Source organism: Pongo abelii, chromosome 7, assembly GCF_028885655.2.
Source record: "Pongo abelii isolate AG06213 chromosome 7, NHGRI_mPonAbe1-v2.0_pri, whole genome shotgun sequence".
In the NCBI taxonomy this organism is placed as follows: domain Eukaryota; kingdom Metazoa; phylum Chordata; class Mammalia; order Primates; family Hominidae; genus Pongo; species Pongo abelii.
In genome coordinates, this window is record NC_071992.2 from 12023570 (window position 1) to 12038374 (window position 14805).

The following is a 14805-nucleotide window of genomic DNA, read 5'->3' on the forward strand; positions in this document are numbered from 1 at the left end:
GATGTCACAATGGGCTGTGGAGCCGAGAACTCAGACTGTAGCCACGAAGACTTCTTTTCTGGCTGCTTTGTTTCCAGGACGGCTGCACAGAGGCACCTCATCTCAGAGCCTTTCTTATCCCAGGTTCCCTTCTCCCTGACCTGGGCACCACCCAGCTTCCTGAGTGTATTAGTCCATTTTCATGTTGCTGATAAAGACATACCCGAGACTGGGTAATTTATAAAGAAAAAGAGGTTTAATGGACTCACAGTTCCAGGTGGCTGGGGAGGCCTCACAATCATGGTGGAAGGCGAAAGGCATGTCTTACATTTCGGCAGATGAGAGAGAATGAGAGCCGTGTGAAATGGGAAGCCCCTTATAAAACCATCAGATCTTGTGAGACTGATTCACTACCAAGAGAGCAGTATAGGGGAAACTGCCCCCATAATTCAGTCATCTCCTACCGGGTCCTTCCTACAACACATGGGAATTATGGGAGCTACAATTCAAGATGAGATTAGGATGGGGACACAGCCAAACCAAATCATTGAGCCCCCCCGCCCCGGTGGGCACAATGATGCTTTCAGCCATTGTCGCCCCCAAACATTTTTTGAGGCTCAGTTCAGGCCACAGCTTCTCTGTGAATGTGGGAGTAAGATGTGGGGGAAGGGCTTCCAGCCTGGACCCTCGGGAATGGGGTGGGGCCCGGGGACGCCTGGAGGCCTCTGCCAGCACCAGCACCCTGTGGGGTACGGCTGCCCGCTTAGTTCTCTGCCCAGGACTCTGATCCAGGGCCTCAGGTGTGCCCGCACAGGTCAGGTTGAGAGGTTCTGGCTTCCCCTCATGCCCAGCGTGGCGGGTCCCAATCCCCCTCCTACCACCTTCTAGATGGATCCCACATGGCCCCCAAGTCTCCTGATGTGCCCCTGTGCATTCAAGATGAAATGACCAGCTTCAGATGGAGGTTGCTGGTGTGTGGCCTCCCTGGATGTCAGTGACTCAGTCATGGGCTTTGGACCTTGTGTATTTTTAAAATTTCCACACCCCTCAGCGCGCTGACCCAAGTGGACTTACTCAAGCAGCCTGGGCACTGCCTTCCTGGCCACAGGCTGAGCATAGTGGTTGGAAGTGACTTATGGGCTCAATCGCCAAAGTGCCCACGTGTCTACCTGCCCAGTCTTACCTCCTTGGTTTTCTCATCTGCAGCAGAGAAACACAGTGCTCACTGGCATGCAGGTTACTGTGAGGCTTAAAGTGAGATCACATGACCGGCGAGGTGGCCTCTCATGGGTGTGGCTCGAGCTACTGCCCGGGATGGAGATTCCAGGACTTCTCTGCTCTTTCTCCCAAGGCAGCTCCCTGGTGAAGGTTGCTCCTCACTGCTCAGGCATCCCCTCTGAGGCTGAGCCACAGCCTGTTGAGTGGCCCTAGGTGGTGCCCTCCCCACCTGCTCTGAACCATGCCTCATCCATCTCTTCAACAGGGAATGCCTGGCCCTGATGGAGGCCAGGACTTTCCTGACTGGCATGCGGGACAGGAGCCCACAGCACACTCAGGCACCTGGCCCTGGTCTCACCACTTAGTCTCACTCCTTGGCCCTAAGGGTGGCCTCATAGGGAGCTCCCTGGCTTTCCTCTTCCCCTCCTTCGGGCTCAGGTCCCTACTGGACCTGCTACTCACGCATCTGCTGTATGCCAATGCTTTCTCTTTCGCTCAGTTTCTATTGGTTCTGGGGATAGGGTGTGGAGGGGAGGAGGAGTCTGGGCTCCAGGTCTGATAAGGGAATGGAAGATGACAGCTAATCTCACAGATGGAGAGACAAGGGGCACGGGCATATCCACTGCAAACTGCTGCTCATTTTCAACAGAAGTATCTGAACAAAATCATTGGTCACCTCCAAAAAGATTGATTTCCTGCTGAAGACCACCCTGTAGAGTCTACGTCCCTCCCAAGAACATGACTTAGGTCTATTCTTGTGAAATACTCGTTCACTGTCCAGCATTGCTTTGCAAATCTTCACAGCGATGCTGGGTTGCACCATGTCCCATCTTCTGGATGGAGACATCCCAGCCTCACATGCTGAGCTCTGCACAACTCCAGAGACGTCATCCCCCATAGACTACGATGGGAAAGTCTCTCCCTTGGACTGGGCAAACTAGGGGGTCCAGGGTGAGGAGAGCAATGCCAGTGCTCTAGAAGGAATCTGATGAAATCCAAAGAGGAAAGGAGGCACATGATGATATAGGTCGGATATGGGTTGCGTGGGGACTGTTGCCTGGCTGGCGCCCCAGAGGCCCCTGGGTGGCATTGCCTTGGGGACTTTACCAAAGTCTTGGCCAGTGGTTCTCTGACTGTCTTAGCCTGTTTGTGTTGCTATGACAGAATACCACAGATTGGGTAATTTTTTTTTTCTTTGAGATGGAATCTCAGTCTGTCACCCAGGCTGGAGTGCAGTGGTGCGATCCTGGCTTACTGCTACCTCCACCTCCTGGTTCAAGCGATTCTTGTGCCTCAGCCTCCCGAGTACCTGGGATTACAGGTGCACCATGCCCAGTTAATTTTTGTATTTTTAGTAGAGACAGGGTTTCACCATGTTGGCCAGGCTGGTCCTGATTCCTGACCTCGGTGATCTGCCCTCCTCGACCTCCCAGAGTGCTGGAATTACAGGCGTGAGCCACCCTGCCTGGCCAGATTGAGTAATTTATAAAGAACGAAAATTTATTCTTTCACAGTTCTGGAGGCTAGGAAGTCCAAGATCAAGGTGCCGGCAGGTTTGGTCTCTGGTTCCAAAATGGTGCCACATTTCTATATCTTGGGAAGAGAAATGTTGTGTCTTCAAGTTCTTCAGAGGAACAGAAGAGAGTGAACCCATTCCTGCAAGCCCTTTGTATAGTGGTGTTAATCTATTCATGAGGACAGAGCTTTCATCACCCAAATGCTTCCCGAAGGCCTCACCCCTCGATGCTGTTGGATTGGGGACTAAGTTTCCAACGCATAACTTTTGGAGGAGACACATTCAAACTGTGGTCCTGACTTGGATGTGCAGCCTAGGGAGCTTGTTCAGTGCAGATGAGGGTTGCCAGATTTAGCAAATAAAAATACAGGATGCCTTGTCAAATTTGAATTTGAGATAAACAAATATTTTTAGTATAAATATACTCCATACTGTGTTTAGGACATATTCATCCTAAAATAATTTGCTGTTTATTTGAAATGCAAACATAACTCATGTCCTATATTTTATCTGTCAACTCTAGTACCTGTTTACAGGCTTAGTCCTTCAGATCCTGATCCAGTGGGATGGGGCGGGCCGGGGGTGGGGGAGAGGTCTGAGCACTTGTAACAGCACAGCTTCTTCCAGATGAATCCAGTGCAGATCATCTCTGGACATCTTTGAGAAGTGTCAGTTACGCCTCCTGTAGAGAGCTTTGCTGGGATCGCTGGGGTATAACTCACACCTGGGAAATCTGCAGGTGAGAGAATGGTTCTGGGAGGGATGCTGCTGGGTAGGGACTGTCCTGAACCCACAGTTTTCCCTTGGAACCAGTGTGTGCTGTACAGAGAGAGAAATGCCCAGGGGTGGTCTTAGGATTCATCCCATGAGGCTTCCTGGAGGGGGCAAGGAAATCTGTAAGAAAGAGTCTGGGGTGTATCACCAGGTGCACACAGGATGACAAACAGCAGAAAGCAACATGGCACAGAGAGAGCCCCACCCTGGCCTGGGGACTTCAGGAGAAAGCCACCCAGCAGGGAACCATGGAGAGCCCATGAAGACACCACCTAAGAGCCAGCCTTCAATGTCTGCCAGGCCCAAGGAACAGTGAGCTGATGTGTGGGCTCACCTGGACCTGTGCCTTCCCCTAAACTTTCACCTGTTGGGGGCAGGTGAGCAGAGCGGGACGTGAGAAAGGAACCATGTTCCTAACTGGGCCCAGGTGGGGAGGAGGCTGAGCACTGAGTCAGATTCTGTGTCGAGAATGTGACAGGGGCTTGGATATTCTAATATATAAATCACCCTGAATTCCGACCCAAGTGACCGTAGGACTATTACCTAAGAATAATCAGAAAAGCTCTGAGTCCAAGTTTTATCTGGACAGAACGCATCATGCCCTCTGAATGGCTTTTTTATTTTTTTATTTTTTTGAGACAGAGTCTCATTTTGTCCTCCAGGCTGGAGTGCAGTGGCATGATCTCACCTCACTGCAACCTTCATCTCCCGGGTTCAAGAGATTCTCCTGCCTCAGCCTGCCAAGCAGCTGGCACTACAGGCGCCCAGCACCATATCTGGCTAATTTTTGTATTTTTAGTAGAGATGGGGTTTTACCATGTTGGCCAGGCTGGTCTGGAACTCTTGACCTCAGATGATCCACCCGCCTCATCCTCCCAAAGTGCTGGGATTACAGGGCATGAGCCACCGCGCCCAGCCTCTGAATGGCTTTTAATAGGACCGTGGGAGACAACGAGCTGTGTTTTGATCACAAGCCACGTTGCAGTGCCCATTCCACTCCTCAGTGCCTTTGCTGCAGTGTTTTCCTTTCGGGCTGGTGGGAAAGGTCTGGCTGAAGCCTCATGATTCCTCCATGTACAGCAGTTTGCTGAACAGCATGTGTGGAAACCTAAAAAATCACACAAGCATGGGCAAGTCCCCTGGCACAGGCAGGCAGATGTCTGGAACAATGGCCACACTCTACCTCCTCCCCCTCCCTAGCTCTTATGTCGGTCTTGGCTGATGGATCACAACTGAGCCAAAAATTGGCCTTGGAATCTCTTCCAATGTAGCAGTTTGGGCATCTATCACCTGGTGGGCAGATGAAATCCACTGTCATTGTTGGAGTAGGACCTTACAGACATAAGGACCTCACAAGGATGAGGGATCTCCAGCAGAGATGAAGGTCAGAGGCTTTGGGAGGATGCTTCTTGTGTCCTCTCTGATGTTCACGCAGGCACTTGCTGTTCCTAGAAGCTGTTCTTCTATTTAGATTGCGTGCATTGTTTAGGAGGTGGTCTGACTGTTGCTTTAGAGAGTGGGTTCTGGAATCAGACGTACCTTGCATCTAATCCTGCTTCTGCCATCTCAACAAGGGGCTTTGGACAGGTTATTTAGCCTTGCATAGCTTCACTTTCCTTATCACTAGATGGGGGATAAGAATAGGCTGACCTCTGCAGTCACAGTGACGATGGTATAGTAAGGCGTCCATAACTAGTGTGCTATGATGATGGCGTTGATGTTCTGCAGCTCAGGTTACAACTTTAACCACCGAGTTGGCATTTTCAGCCAGTGATAGATCACAGCCATAGACTTGGCTCAGGCACATGGGATCTCAGAGGCCATTCCCATTTAACCCTGTCTGCTTCCAAGTGAGTCACTGGGGTGCCAGAGGGGCCGGGTATTGATTGGTTCTGATGCTTTCCTGAGTGCTGATGGGTTTGCATTTCAGAACAATCCCGAGAACCAGATGAAGTCAGCCCCTGTCTCATTTCATGGAGAAGGATACAGCCAGCACCACAGGTCACTGAGCATCACACCTGGATTCCAATGCAGGTTGCCAGTCTCAGAGGCCATGCTGCTGTCACGTGTGATTTTATACACAATCCTATTGAATGCTCACATGATTTTCCTTAATCCTCTCAAAAAACCTACGAGGGGGAAGGAGACTCAGACTTTAAATGACTTGGTCAAGAGAATGCAAGTCATCAGGGTGAAGCCAGGACCAGAGCACCTCAGGGTCAACCCCTAGCTTGAGTGGGAGGCAAGGCCTTCTCTTCTCAGGGCCAGCCATGCATGCATGCATTCATTCATTCCGACTATTTATAAGTGCCTAATATGTTCTAAGCCTCATTCTGAAAACTGGAGATAACGGAGTACATATAAAGGAAAAAGCTCTTACCCTCATCCAGGTTATAGTCTAGTGAGACAGACAGAAAGTAAATAAATACTGAAGGCATAGATGATGTCAGAGGGTGATAACTGCTAGGGAAAAAAATGAAGCAGAGAAAGGCATGGGGAGGGCAGGCTGGGAGGGGTGGGTGCTGTTTTCTGCAGGATGATCGGGCAGGTCTCTATGACAGGGTGACTGGGAAGACACTTGAAGGAAGGCGGGAGTGAGCCTTGCAGATAACTGGGGGGCCTTTTGGATAACTTGGGAGCCTTGTAGATAGCTGCTGTTTCAGGCAGCAGGCACTTCATTCATTTCTTCTGTGGTTGCGAATGAGACGAGATGGGGATGTGGCTGTAGGTAAGTCACTGACAGGGAGGGGATTGGGGAGCTGTTTATTTTGAAGGATTTAAGGTGGCATGACTAAAGCACCTTCAAAGGCTGATGAGAAGGATGTGGAAGAGCAGGGGAAGGGGAGGATGAGGGAGAGTGCACATAACCGATGGTATCAGATCCCTGAGGCTGTGGGAGGAGCAGAGGGGAGGGATTATCTGTAATCAGAGGCACCTCTCCTTGGAGCATTCTTGGCCCATTTTCCGTTTTCCACAGCAACTCCCTCTTCTGGGTTTCCTCCAGCTCTTCTGGCAATTGCCAGCTTCCTTTTCCAGCTCTGCCTCCTCTGTGTGGATGCTGAGGGTTCTTCAGGGTCCAGCCTGGGCTCTCTGCGCTCCTCTCTGCAGATGCTCTCCCTGGGCAACCTCACCCACCCCCGGACTTCAATAGGCTGACGACTCCCCAGCTTATCCTTCCACCTTAGACTTTTAGATTGGGCTTCTGGCTGCCTGGTCATCCTGCAGAGCCCATCAACCACGGTGCCTCTCTGCTCCGCCTTGTTGCCTGTGTTTCTCTCCAGGTCCACCGTGTCTTTCCTACTTGATACTCTTCTAGTTTCATCCGCTCCAAAGTATTCTCCACGTTATACCAAGAGCCATCTTTTTTTTTTTTTTTGACAGGATTTTGTTCTGTTGGCCAGGCTGGAGCAGTGGAGCAATGACAGCTCACTGCCGCTTCGACCTCCTGGGCTCAAGCATCCTCTTGCCTCGGCCTCTGAAGTAGCTGGAACCACACGCACGCACCACCATGCCTGGCTATTTTTTATTTTTTATTTTTTTAGTAGAGATGGGTCATCTTTTAATGCAAATGTTACCACATGACCCTCTTTAATTCTATCCCTTCCTCCCCAGCTGACTTCATGGGTAAGATCCAAATGTCCTAACAAGGCATTTCAGGCTTTTTGTAACCTGGTTCCAGAGAACATAAAAAATCACCCAAAGACCTAGAGCTATTTAACACCAAGGCAGACAAGGAGTAAAAAGCACAGCGTCAAAGGTGGGAGGGGAGCATGCCGACAGCCGCTCACCCAGCCTGGCCCTTCCAGGGTGCCCCGTTAGCCCCTGCTGCAGAGGGGACATGAGACAGGGAAGGACTGGACATGCAGATTCTGCTCACCCAGGCTGACCTGCATCCCCTGCCCCTCCCTGAGCCCAGGGCTCAATGTGAAGTCACCAGCCCCACTCTGCCCTACATTGTGACGCCCCTGCCAGAAACCACTGTGGCTGGCATGTTATCAGCTCTGGCTGGAGGCAAACGTTTGGCAATTTTGGACTGGAATGACAAGAAGATGTTCCAGCTTCTAATTCCCCTGCTTTTGGCACTCAAGGGGCATGCCCAGGACGATCCAGGTCTGTGACAGGCCCGCCAGGAGCAGAGGTTGGGGGAAAGGGATGCCACCTCTTACCTGGCTCCTGGAGAGTTGACTTAGAGGCTCCAGGGATGCCGAGTTAGGGCCAGTGACTCAGGAAATGAAGAGATTATAATTGATCAATCCAATCTGTGTATTGGTTCTGCAAAGATGCTGTCTAAAATGATTCCCCAGGGTCTGGACCCAGAGTTCTGGAAGCTCAGGGGAATTGGAGGAATGATTTAGCAACTGACTTTGCTTCTCATCTCCACCTTCCTCTTTGTAAAATCATTAACAATCTTTCCAGGTCGAACACCCTGAGGGAGGCAGCAAAGTAGTGGTGGAATAGGACCTTATTTAATTTAGAATGCCGGTATTAGATTATATAATCTCGTAACTTGGAGAACATGATAGGGCTATTATGTGGAGTAAATGAGTTAATGCAAAGTTTGTTCTGCAGAGCCTCAGTCCTGGGAAAAGCTCCAGAGGGAAAAGTTCTATGTTAGACATGATTTGGAAATGTTCTATTTGATAATTTTTTCTGTAGTATCACTGTGGATAACCATATATAAAAGGCTCTGATATATTTTACAGTAAAGAAAGTGACCTAAGTTTAATTTTATTGAATCTGGCATTTTTGAGATGTATCTATCCATAAGATCACTCTTGCCCCAACTGCCAGTATGATTCAGAACATTTTATATTTATTCTTTTGAGAATTACCTGTTCCTAGGGTTTCCCCATTTTTCTTATCTGGGTGAGTTTTTAAAGTTGATTTGCAGTACCGTTTTGAATTTTAATGACATCAGACCTTTGTCTCTTATAAGTGCTGCAAAATCTTCCTAATTCTTCAGTTCTCTTGCAATTTTATTTTGGACAAACAAATTTAAAACGTGTGTAAAAAAATTGTCGGTATTTTTACTTATGATTCTTGGCTTTTTTAAATTTTTATTTTATTATTATTACACTTTAAGTTTTAGGGTACATGTGCACAATGTGCAGGTTAGTTACATATGTATACATGTGCCATGCTGGTGTGCTGCACCCATTAACTTGTCATTTAACATTAGGTATATCTCCTAATGCTATCCCTCCCCCCTCCCCCCACCCCACAACAGTCCCCAGAGTGTGATGTTCCCCTTCCTGTGTCCATGTGTTCTCATTGTTCAATTCCCACCTATGAGTGAGAATATGTGGTGTTTGGTTTTTTGTTCTTGCGAAAGTTTACTGAGAATGATGATTTCCAATTTCATTCATGTCCCTACAAAGGACATGAACTCATCATTTTTTATGGCTGCATAGTATTCCATGGTGTACATGTGCCACATTTTCTTAATCCAGTCTATCATTGTTGGACATTTGGGTTGGTTCCAAGTCTTTGCTATTGTGAACAGTGCTGCAATAAACATACGTGTGCATGTGTCTTTATAGCAGCATGATTTGAAGTCCTTTGGGTATATACCCAGTAATGGGATGGCTGGGTGAAATGGTATTTCTAGTTCTAGATCCCTGAGGAATCGTCACACTGACTTCCACAAGGGTTGAACTAGTTTACAGTCCCACCAACAGTGTAAAAGTGTTCCTATTTCTCCACATCCTCTCCAGCACCTGTTGTTTCCTGACTTTTTAATGATCACCATTCTAACTGGTGTGAGATGGTATCTCATTGTGGTTTTGATTTGCATTTCTCTGATGGCCAGTGATGGTGAGCATTTTTTCATGTGTTTTTGGCTGCATAAATGTCTTCTTTTGAGAAGTGTCTGTTCATGTCCTTTGCCCACTTTTTGATGGGGCTGTTTGTTTTTTTCTTGTAAATTTGTTTGAGTTCATTGTAGATTCTGGATATTAGCCCTTTGTCAGATGAGTAGGTTGCAAAAATTTTCTCCCATTTTGTAGGCTGCCTGTTCACTCTGATGGTAGTTTCTTTTGCTGTGCAGAAGCTCTTTGGTTTAATTAGATCCCAATTCTTGGCTTTTGTTTCATGTTATTGGAAGGGCTTTTTCATCCCAAGAATATAAACCCAGCATATTGGACAGCATAGAGTGAGCTCTGAAGTAAGATTGTGTTCTAATTATATTTCCTCCAGGTACCTGCTATGTGACCTTAGGATGAGTTACTTAATGTTTCTGCATTTCAGTTTCCTCATTTGCAAAATGGCTGTATTAAGGTTGTTGTGAAAATGAGATTTGCACAAAGCTCTGAGAACTGTGCTTGAAACTTTGTACATACTCAAAATTCGTTAGCTTTTATTATTCTAGAGCTTTTGTGACTTCACTTCTTAAATTAATTTTTCCGCATTCTGGATTAGTAAAGATGTTTTCCTATGTTATTCTCTAGACGTTTCATATTTTCATCTTGTACATTTCGATTTAGAATCCATTTGGTATCAATTTTCATATACAATAAAAGGATCCGGATGAATTTTTTTCCACCTGGATATCCTACTGACCCAGCTCAACTGGGATTCCCCAGCCACCACCTTTGTCAAAAATCAGGTCTCATTATATCTATCAGGCTGTTTGTAGACGCTGCTTATTTCATTGGCATATTTACTGATCTCTGTGTCACACCACACAGTCTGAATTCACACAGTTTTATAAAAGTCATGAACGGGCTAGGCGCAGTGGCTCACGCCTGTAATCCCAGCATTTTGGGAGGCCGAGGTGGGTGGATCATGAGGTCAGGAGTTCAAAACCAGCCTGGCCAACATGGTGAAACCCTGTCTCTAATAAAAATACCAAAAAAAAAAAAAAATTAGCCAGGCGTGGTGGCGGGCGCCTGTAATCCCAGCTACTCAGGAGGCTGAGACAGGAGAATCACTTGAAGCCAGGAGGTGGAGGTTGCAGTGAGCTGCAATTGTGCCACTGCACTCCATCTGGGCAACAGAGTAAGACTCTATCACAAAAAACAAAACAAACAAACAAACAAAAAAACCCAACAACACTGCACCAATGCTTGCTGCTTCACCTCTGCCCCCCTCTGACCGTCACATCCAAGGGGCTCAAGCTGTCACGTGCTATGTAGGTGAAGCTTCTGGGCCGTGTGTTGTTATTTCCTAGTATATTGCAGCAGCTCTTGAGGAGATGAAATATTATTCCATGTGTACCCTTGTAGCCCAGTTTGTAGCCCAGTTTACTTGTGAAGTGCCCATACTCCTAGAGTGCAGACCATGAAGCTCCTAACCAAAGCCACAGGAACTTATGAGGCCCCTCCCCATTGACTGGTCCTAGAGTCACAAACTGCCAAGTTGCCCCCAGGGCATTCCTATTGCCTGGCTCACCTCTCTGGATTTCCTTCTTTTGCTATAAACTGGCCCAGTAACTCTTCATTAACTTAACTCTCTAGTGCTTTGGAGCAAGAGATGTTACATATTTTACACTTTGTAGTTATTCTCAGCAACAAGGTTGTCCAAATTTCATATTCCATCTATTTTGGTTTTAATTTTTCTTTTCTTTTTCTTTTTTTTTTTTTTTGAGATGGAGTCTCGCTCTGTCTCCCAGGCTGGAGTGCCGAGGCATGATCTTGGCTCACTGCAACCTCCGCCTCCTGGTTCAAGCGATTCTCCTGCCTCAACCTCTTGAGTATCTGGGATAACAGGCACCCGCCACCATGCCCGGCTAATTTTCCTATTTTCAATAGAGTTGGGGTTTCACCATGTTGGCCAGGCTGGTCTCGAATTCCTGACCTCAAGTGATCTGCCCACTTCCGCCTCCCAAAGTCCTGGGAATACAGGGTTGAGCCACTGTGCCCGGTCTAATTTTTCAATTCTGTTATTACACCTTATTTTTTCTCTGTTCCTGCCAGCTCCTTTTTATTTTATTCTTTCCTCTTATGAGCTCCTGTTTTATAGTGTTTCATCTTTTCTTCAACATCCTTGCATAAAACAGCTCTAAGCTATTTTTCCCCTGATACTAGCCAAACAAATGTATTATTCATGTGTATGTTGTACATTTTGTTTCTTTTTTTTGTAATAGTTTTGCAAGATTTTCCTATTTTTCAGCTTGTTTGTTTTTAACTCGGGCCAAGTTCTAGGAGATCTGCCTTTTGGTCCACATGATCTAGATAGAAACCCACTACTGTCCTTCCCTTTTGACATGAGCCTAGTCATGATCTTGTCTCTGTACCTGGAAGGCTGTATGCTGGCAATTTATTATCTCTGTTCAGCCTGCCTGGGGACAGTGGCGAGGGAGTTGGGGTCAGGATCAGTCACAATCGAGGAATACATTATTGGAATACTTTCCTTCAAAAGGGGGCCAGGAAAGGAGTGAAGTTCTATTAGCTTGGATGGAATCTTTTCCTGTGTAGGGGTATCCCTGGATTTCAGGAGGTTCTTCCCTCTTTGTGGTGATTTTCTTGAAACTCAAAGCCTTTTTAATTTCCCGAGCCAGATACATATTTTTCTCTGCAAAGATGGCTCTAGTACCGGCTGGGAAACTTAGTTGCCTCCTCATCATGCCCCCAACCTTGTAGAAGCCGTGTCACGGGTGGGAGGGGAGGCATCATACAGGCAGACTGTTCCCTCCAGCCTGTCCCAACAGAGGTCAAGTGGCTTCCTAGGAGAGCTCCCTGTTCTTTCATTGTCTGCCTGGCCACAGGCTTTTGTCCTCTGAGCTGTAGGCGGTGGTGGGACTCTGTGGACTTTTCTTCATGTTGTTCCCAGGCCTCTGCATTTCAAGGAACTCTAGAATAGCAATGCTACGTGTCTTTGTGTATTTTCTGGGTCTCCTTTCATCCTGGTAAAATTACAATGAAAACATACAAAGTTTGCAGCAAGAGTTTGGTTCTTCTAATTTCAACACAGATACTTTTTTTTTTTCTTTTATAAAAATGCATTTTGGCCGGGCGTGGTGACTCACTCCTGTAATCCCAGCACTTTGGGAGGCCGAGGCAGGTGGATCACCTAAGGTCAGGAGATCGAGACCAGCCTGACCAACATGGTGAAACCCTGTCTCTACTAAAAATATAAAAAGTTAGCTGGGCGCAGTGGCGGGCACCTGTAATCCCAGCTACTTGGGAGGCTGAGGCAGGAGAATTGCTTGGACCTGGGAGGTGGAGGTTGCAGTGAGCCAAGATCACACCATTTGCACTCCAGCCTGGGCAACAAGAGCTAAACTCAGTCTCAAAAAAAAAAAAAAAATTAAAATATATTTGGTTAATTTCAGTATGCACCTAGGATGGGTGTATATGTATATTGTGTGCATGATGTATTTATAAGCCATCTTTCCTCAGATGTCACTGTAAAGTTATTTTACAATTCAAACAAAAGATTATATATTGAAACTCAAACTACAGGCCCAATTTTATTTTAAAACAACTGAGGTGTATTGAAAATATCTAAATATATTAATAAAGGGTCCAAATCATCAAAAAGAATGGTGGTGGAACTATGGCCAATATCTTTTCATAAGGGCCATAGTGTAGAGAATGTATGTCAGGGCCTGGAAACTATTTTCCTGGTTCATCCATGGAAAATGTCCAGATGGTGGAAATCCTTGGTGGAAAAATCTCCAAGGTTTTGCTATGCATAAGGCAAAAAAGTGATGATTTCCCATGGGGGGTAGTGAAAATAAAGCATATAAAATGTAAGTTAGAATGGGGAGCTTGCTTCTTTCAGCTGTGTCCAGAGAAGCAACCCTAAAACATGAGTCTAGTGTTACAGTGGCCAGAAGGAGCAACGGCACGTGAGTAGGCAGAACTGTGCACTGAAGGCAGTATAGTGTTGTATTAGTCCATTCTCACATTGCTATGAAGAAGTACCTGAGGCTGGACTGAGACTGGGTGATTTATAGGAAAGGAGGTTTCATGATCAGCACACTGCACAGGAAGCAAAGCGGCATCTGTTTCTGGGGAGGCCTCAAGAAGCTTCCAATTATGGCAGAAGGCAAAAGGGAAACAGGCACATCACACGGCCAGAGCAGAAGCAAGAGGGAGAGAAGGGGAAGGTGCTACACACTTTTAAACAACTAGATCTCGCGAGAACTCACTCACTATCACGAGAACACCACTAAGGGGATGATGCTAAACCAGTCATGAGAAATCCACCCCCATGATCAAACCCCCTCCCTTCAGGCCCCACCTCCAACTCTGGGATTACAGTTCAACATGAGATTTGAGTGGGGACACGGATCCAAACTATATCAAGTGTAGTGGTCAATTCCAGTAACTCTAGAACCAGACCACCTGGCTTCCATTCTGGGTTCGAGCACTTACCAACAGTATGCCCCCAAGGAACTTGCCTGCCTCTCTGGGCCTCCATTACTTCTGTGAAATGGATTTAATAATAGAATCCATCTTATAAGTGAAGATTAAAGGAGTTAATATGTATAAGATCAAGAACATAGCACAGTGCCTGGGCTACAATAGGTGTTAGCTCTTACTATTATAATGTCCTGCCCTGTAGGGTCCTTGAGGAAGGGGCTGGGCCTGATTGACAGATGGTCTATGTGGAAGGAATAGCATTGAACTATCAGGATTGAGAAGACCTGGGTTTGAAGCTCAACTTTGCCACTAAGATAATATACAACCTTATGCCTGGTTGATTTTCAATAAATATTTCTGAGATGAATAGATGAGTGAGTGAATAATGAATAATTGATAGCTCTTTATCACTACCCAGATTCAACCAGTTCCTGAGAGAGAATCAAGGAGGTTTCCAAGGTTCTGTGCCAGAAGAACTAAGACTTTCTGATTCAATCCCCTAAACGAGTTGTTCTGAGCACAGTTTGAAGATCTAAAAAGCTTAAAATTGGGATAAATAGAAACTGAAAATTATGGGTGGTAAACCTCTGTGAGTAATGACTCCAAAAGGTTGCATAAGCTGAAATTATAAAATGCTTAAAACATTCAGGAAATGTATAGCTTTTTTGTTCACTCATTTATTCAATAAACATTTACTGAAACTTAGACTGTGTTAAATGTTAGCAATACAAAGAGGGCACAATATGATTTACAGCCTCAAGACATTTATAGTCTAGTCACGGAGACAGACATGTCAACAGATAATTAATACAACATGGAAAGTGCCCTGTTGACATGTTTTCAAGATGCTTTGGGGTCTCAGAGCGGGGCTGAATGTTGAGTTGACCACAAATGGCCAATGATTTAATCAATCATGACTATGTAAAAAGGCCTCCACAAAACCCCCAAAGGAAAGAATTTGGAGCAATTCCAGGTTGTTGAACACGGGGAAGGTGGTGTGCCCAGAGACGG

The 14805-nt window shown here is 46.4% G+C and overlaps 1 protein-coding gene across 2 annotated transcripts in view; it reads left to right on the forward strand.

Annotated features, from left to right (window-relative positions):
- The first annotated feature begins 7474 nt into the window (after positions 1 to 7474).
- The window catches only part of PRSS51 (serine protease 51), a 34130-nt gene continuing 26799 nt past the window's right edge, over positions 7475 to 14805 (forward strand). For both annotated transcript variants that reach the window (XM_054561175.1, XM_054561177.1), the window contains exon 1: positions 7475 to 7597. In XM_054561175.1, coding sequence (XP_054417150.1) covers positions 7477 to 7597 — 121 coding nt within the window. In that variant the 5' untranslated portion in view covers positions 7475 to 7476. The remainder of the gene's footprint in view (positions 7598 to 14805) is intronic.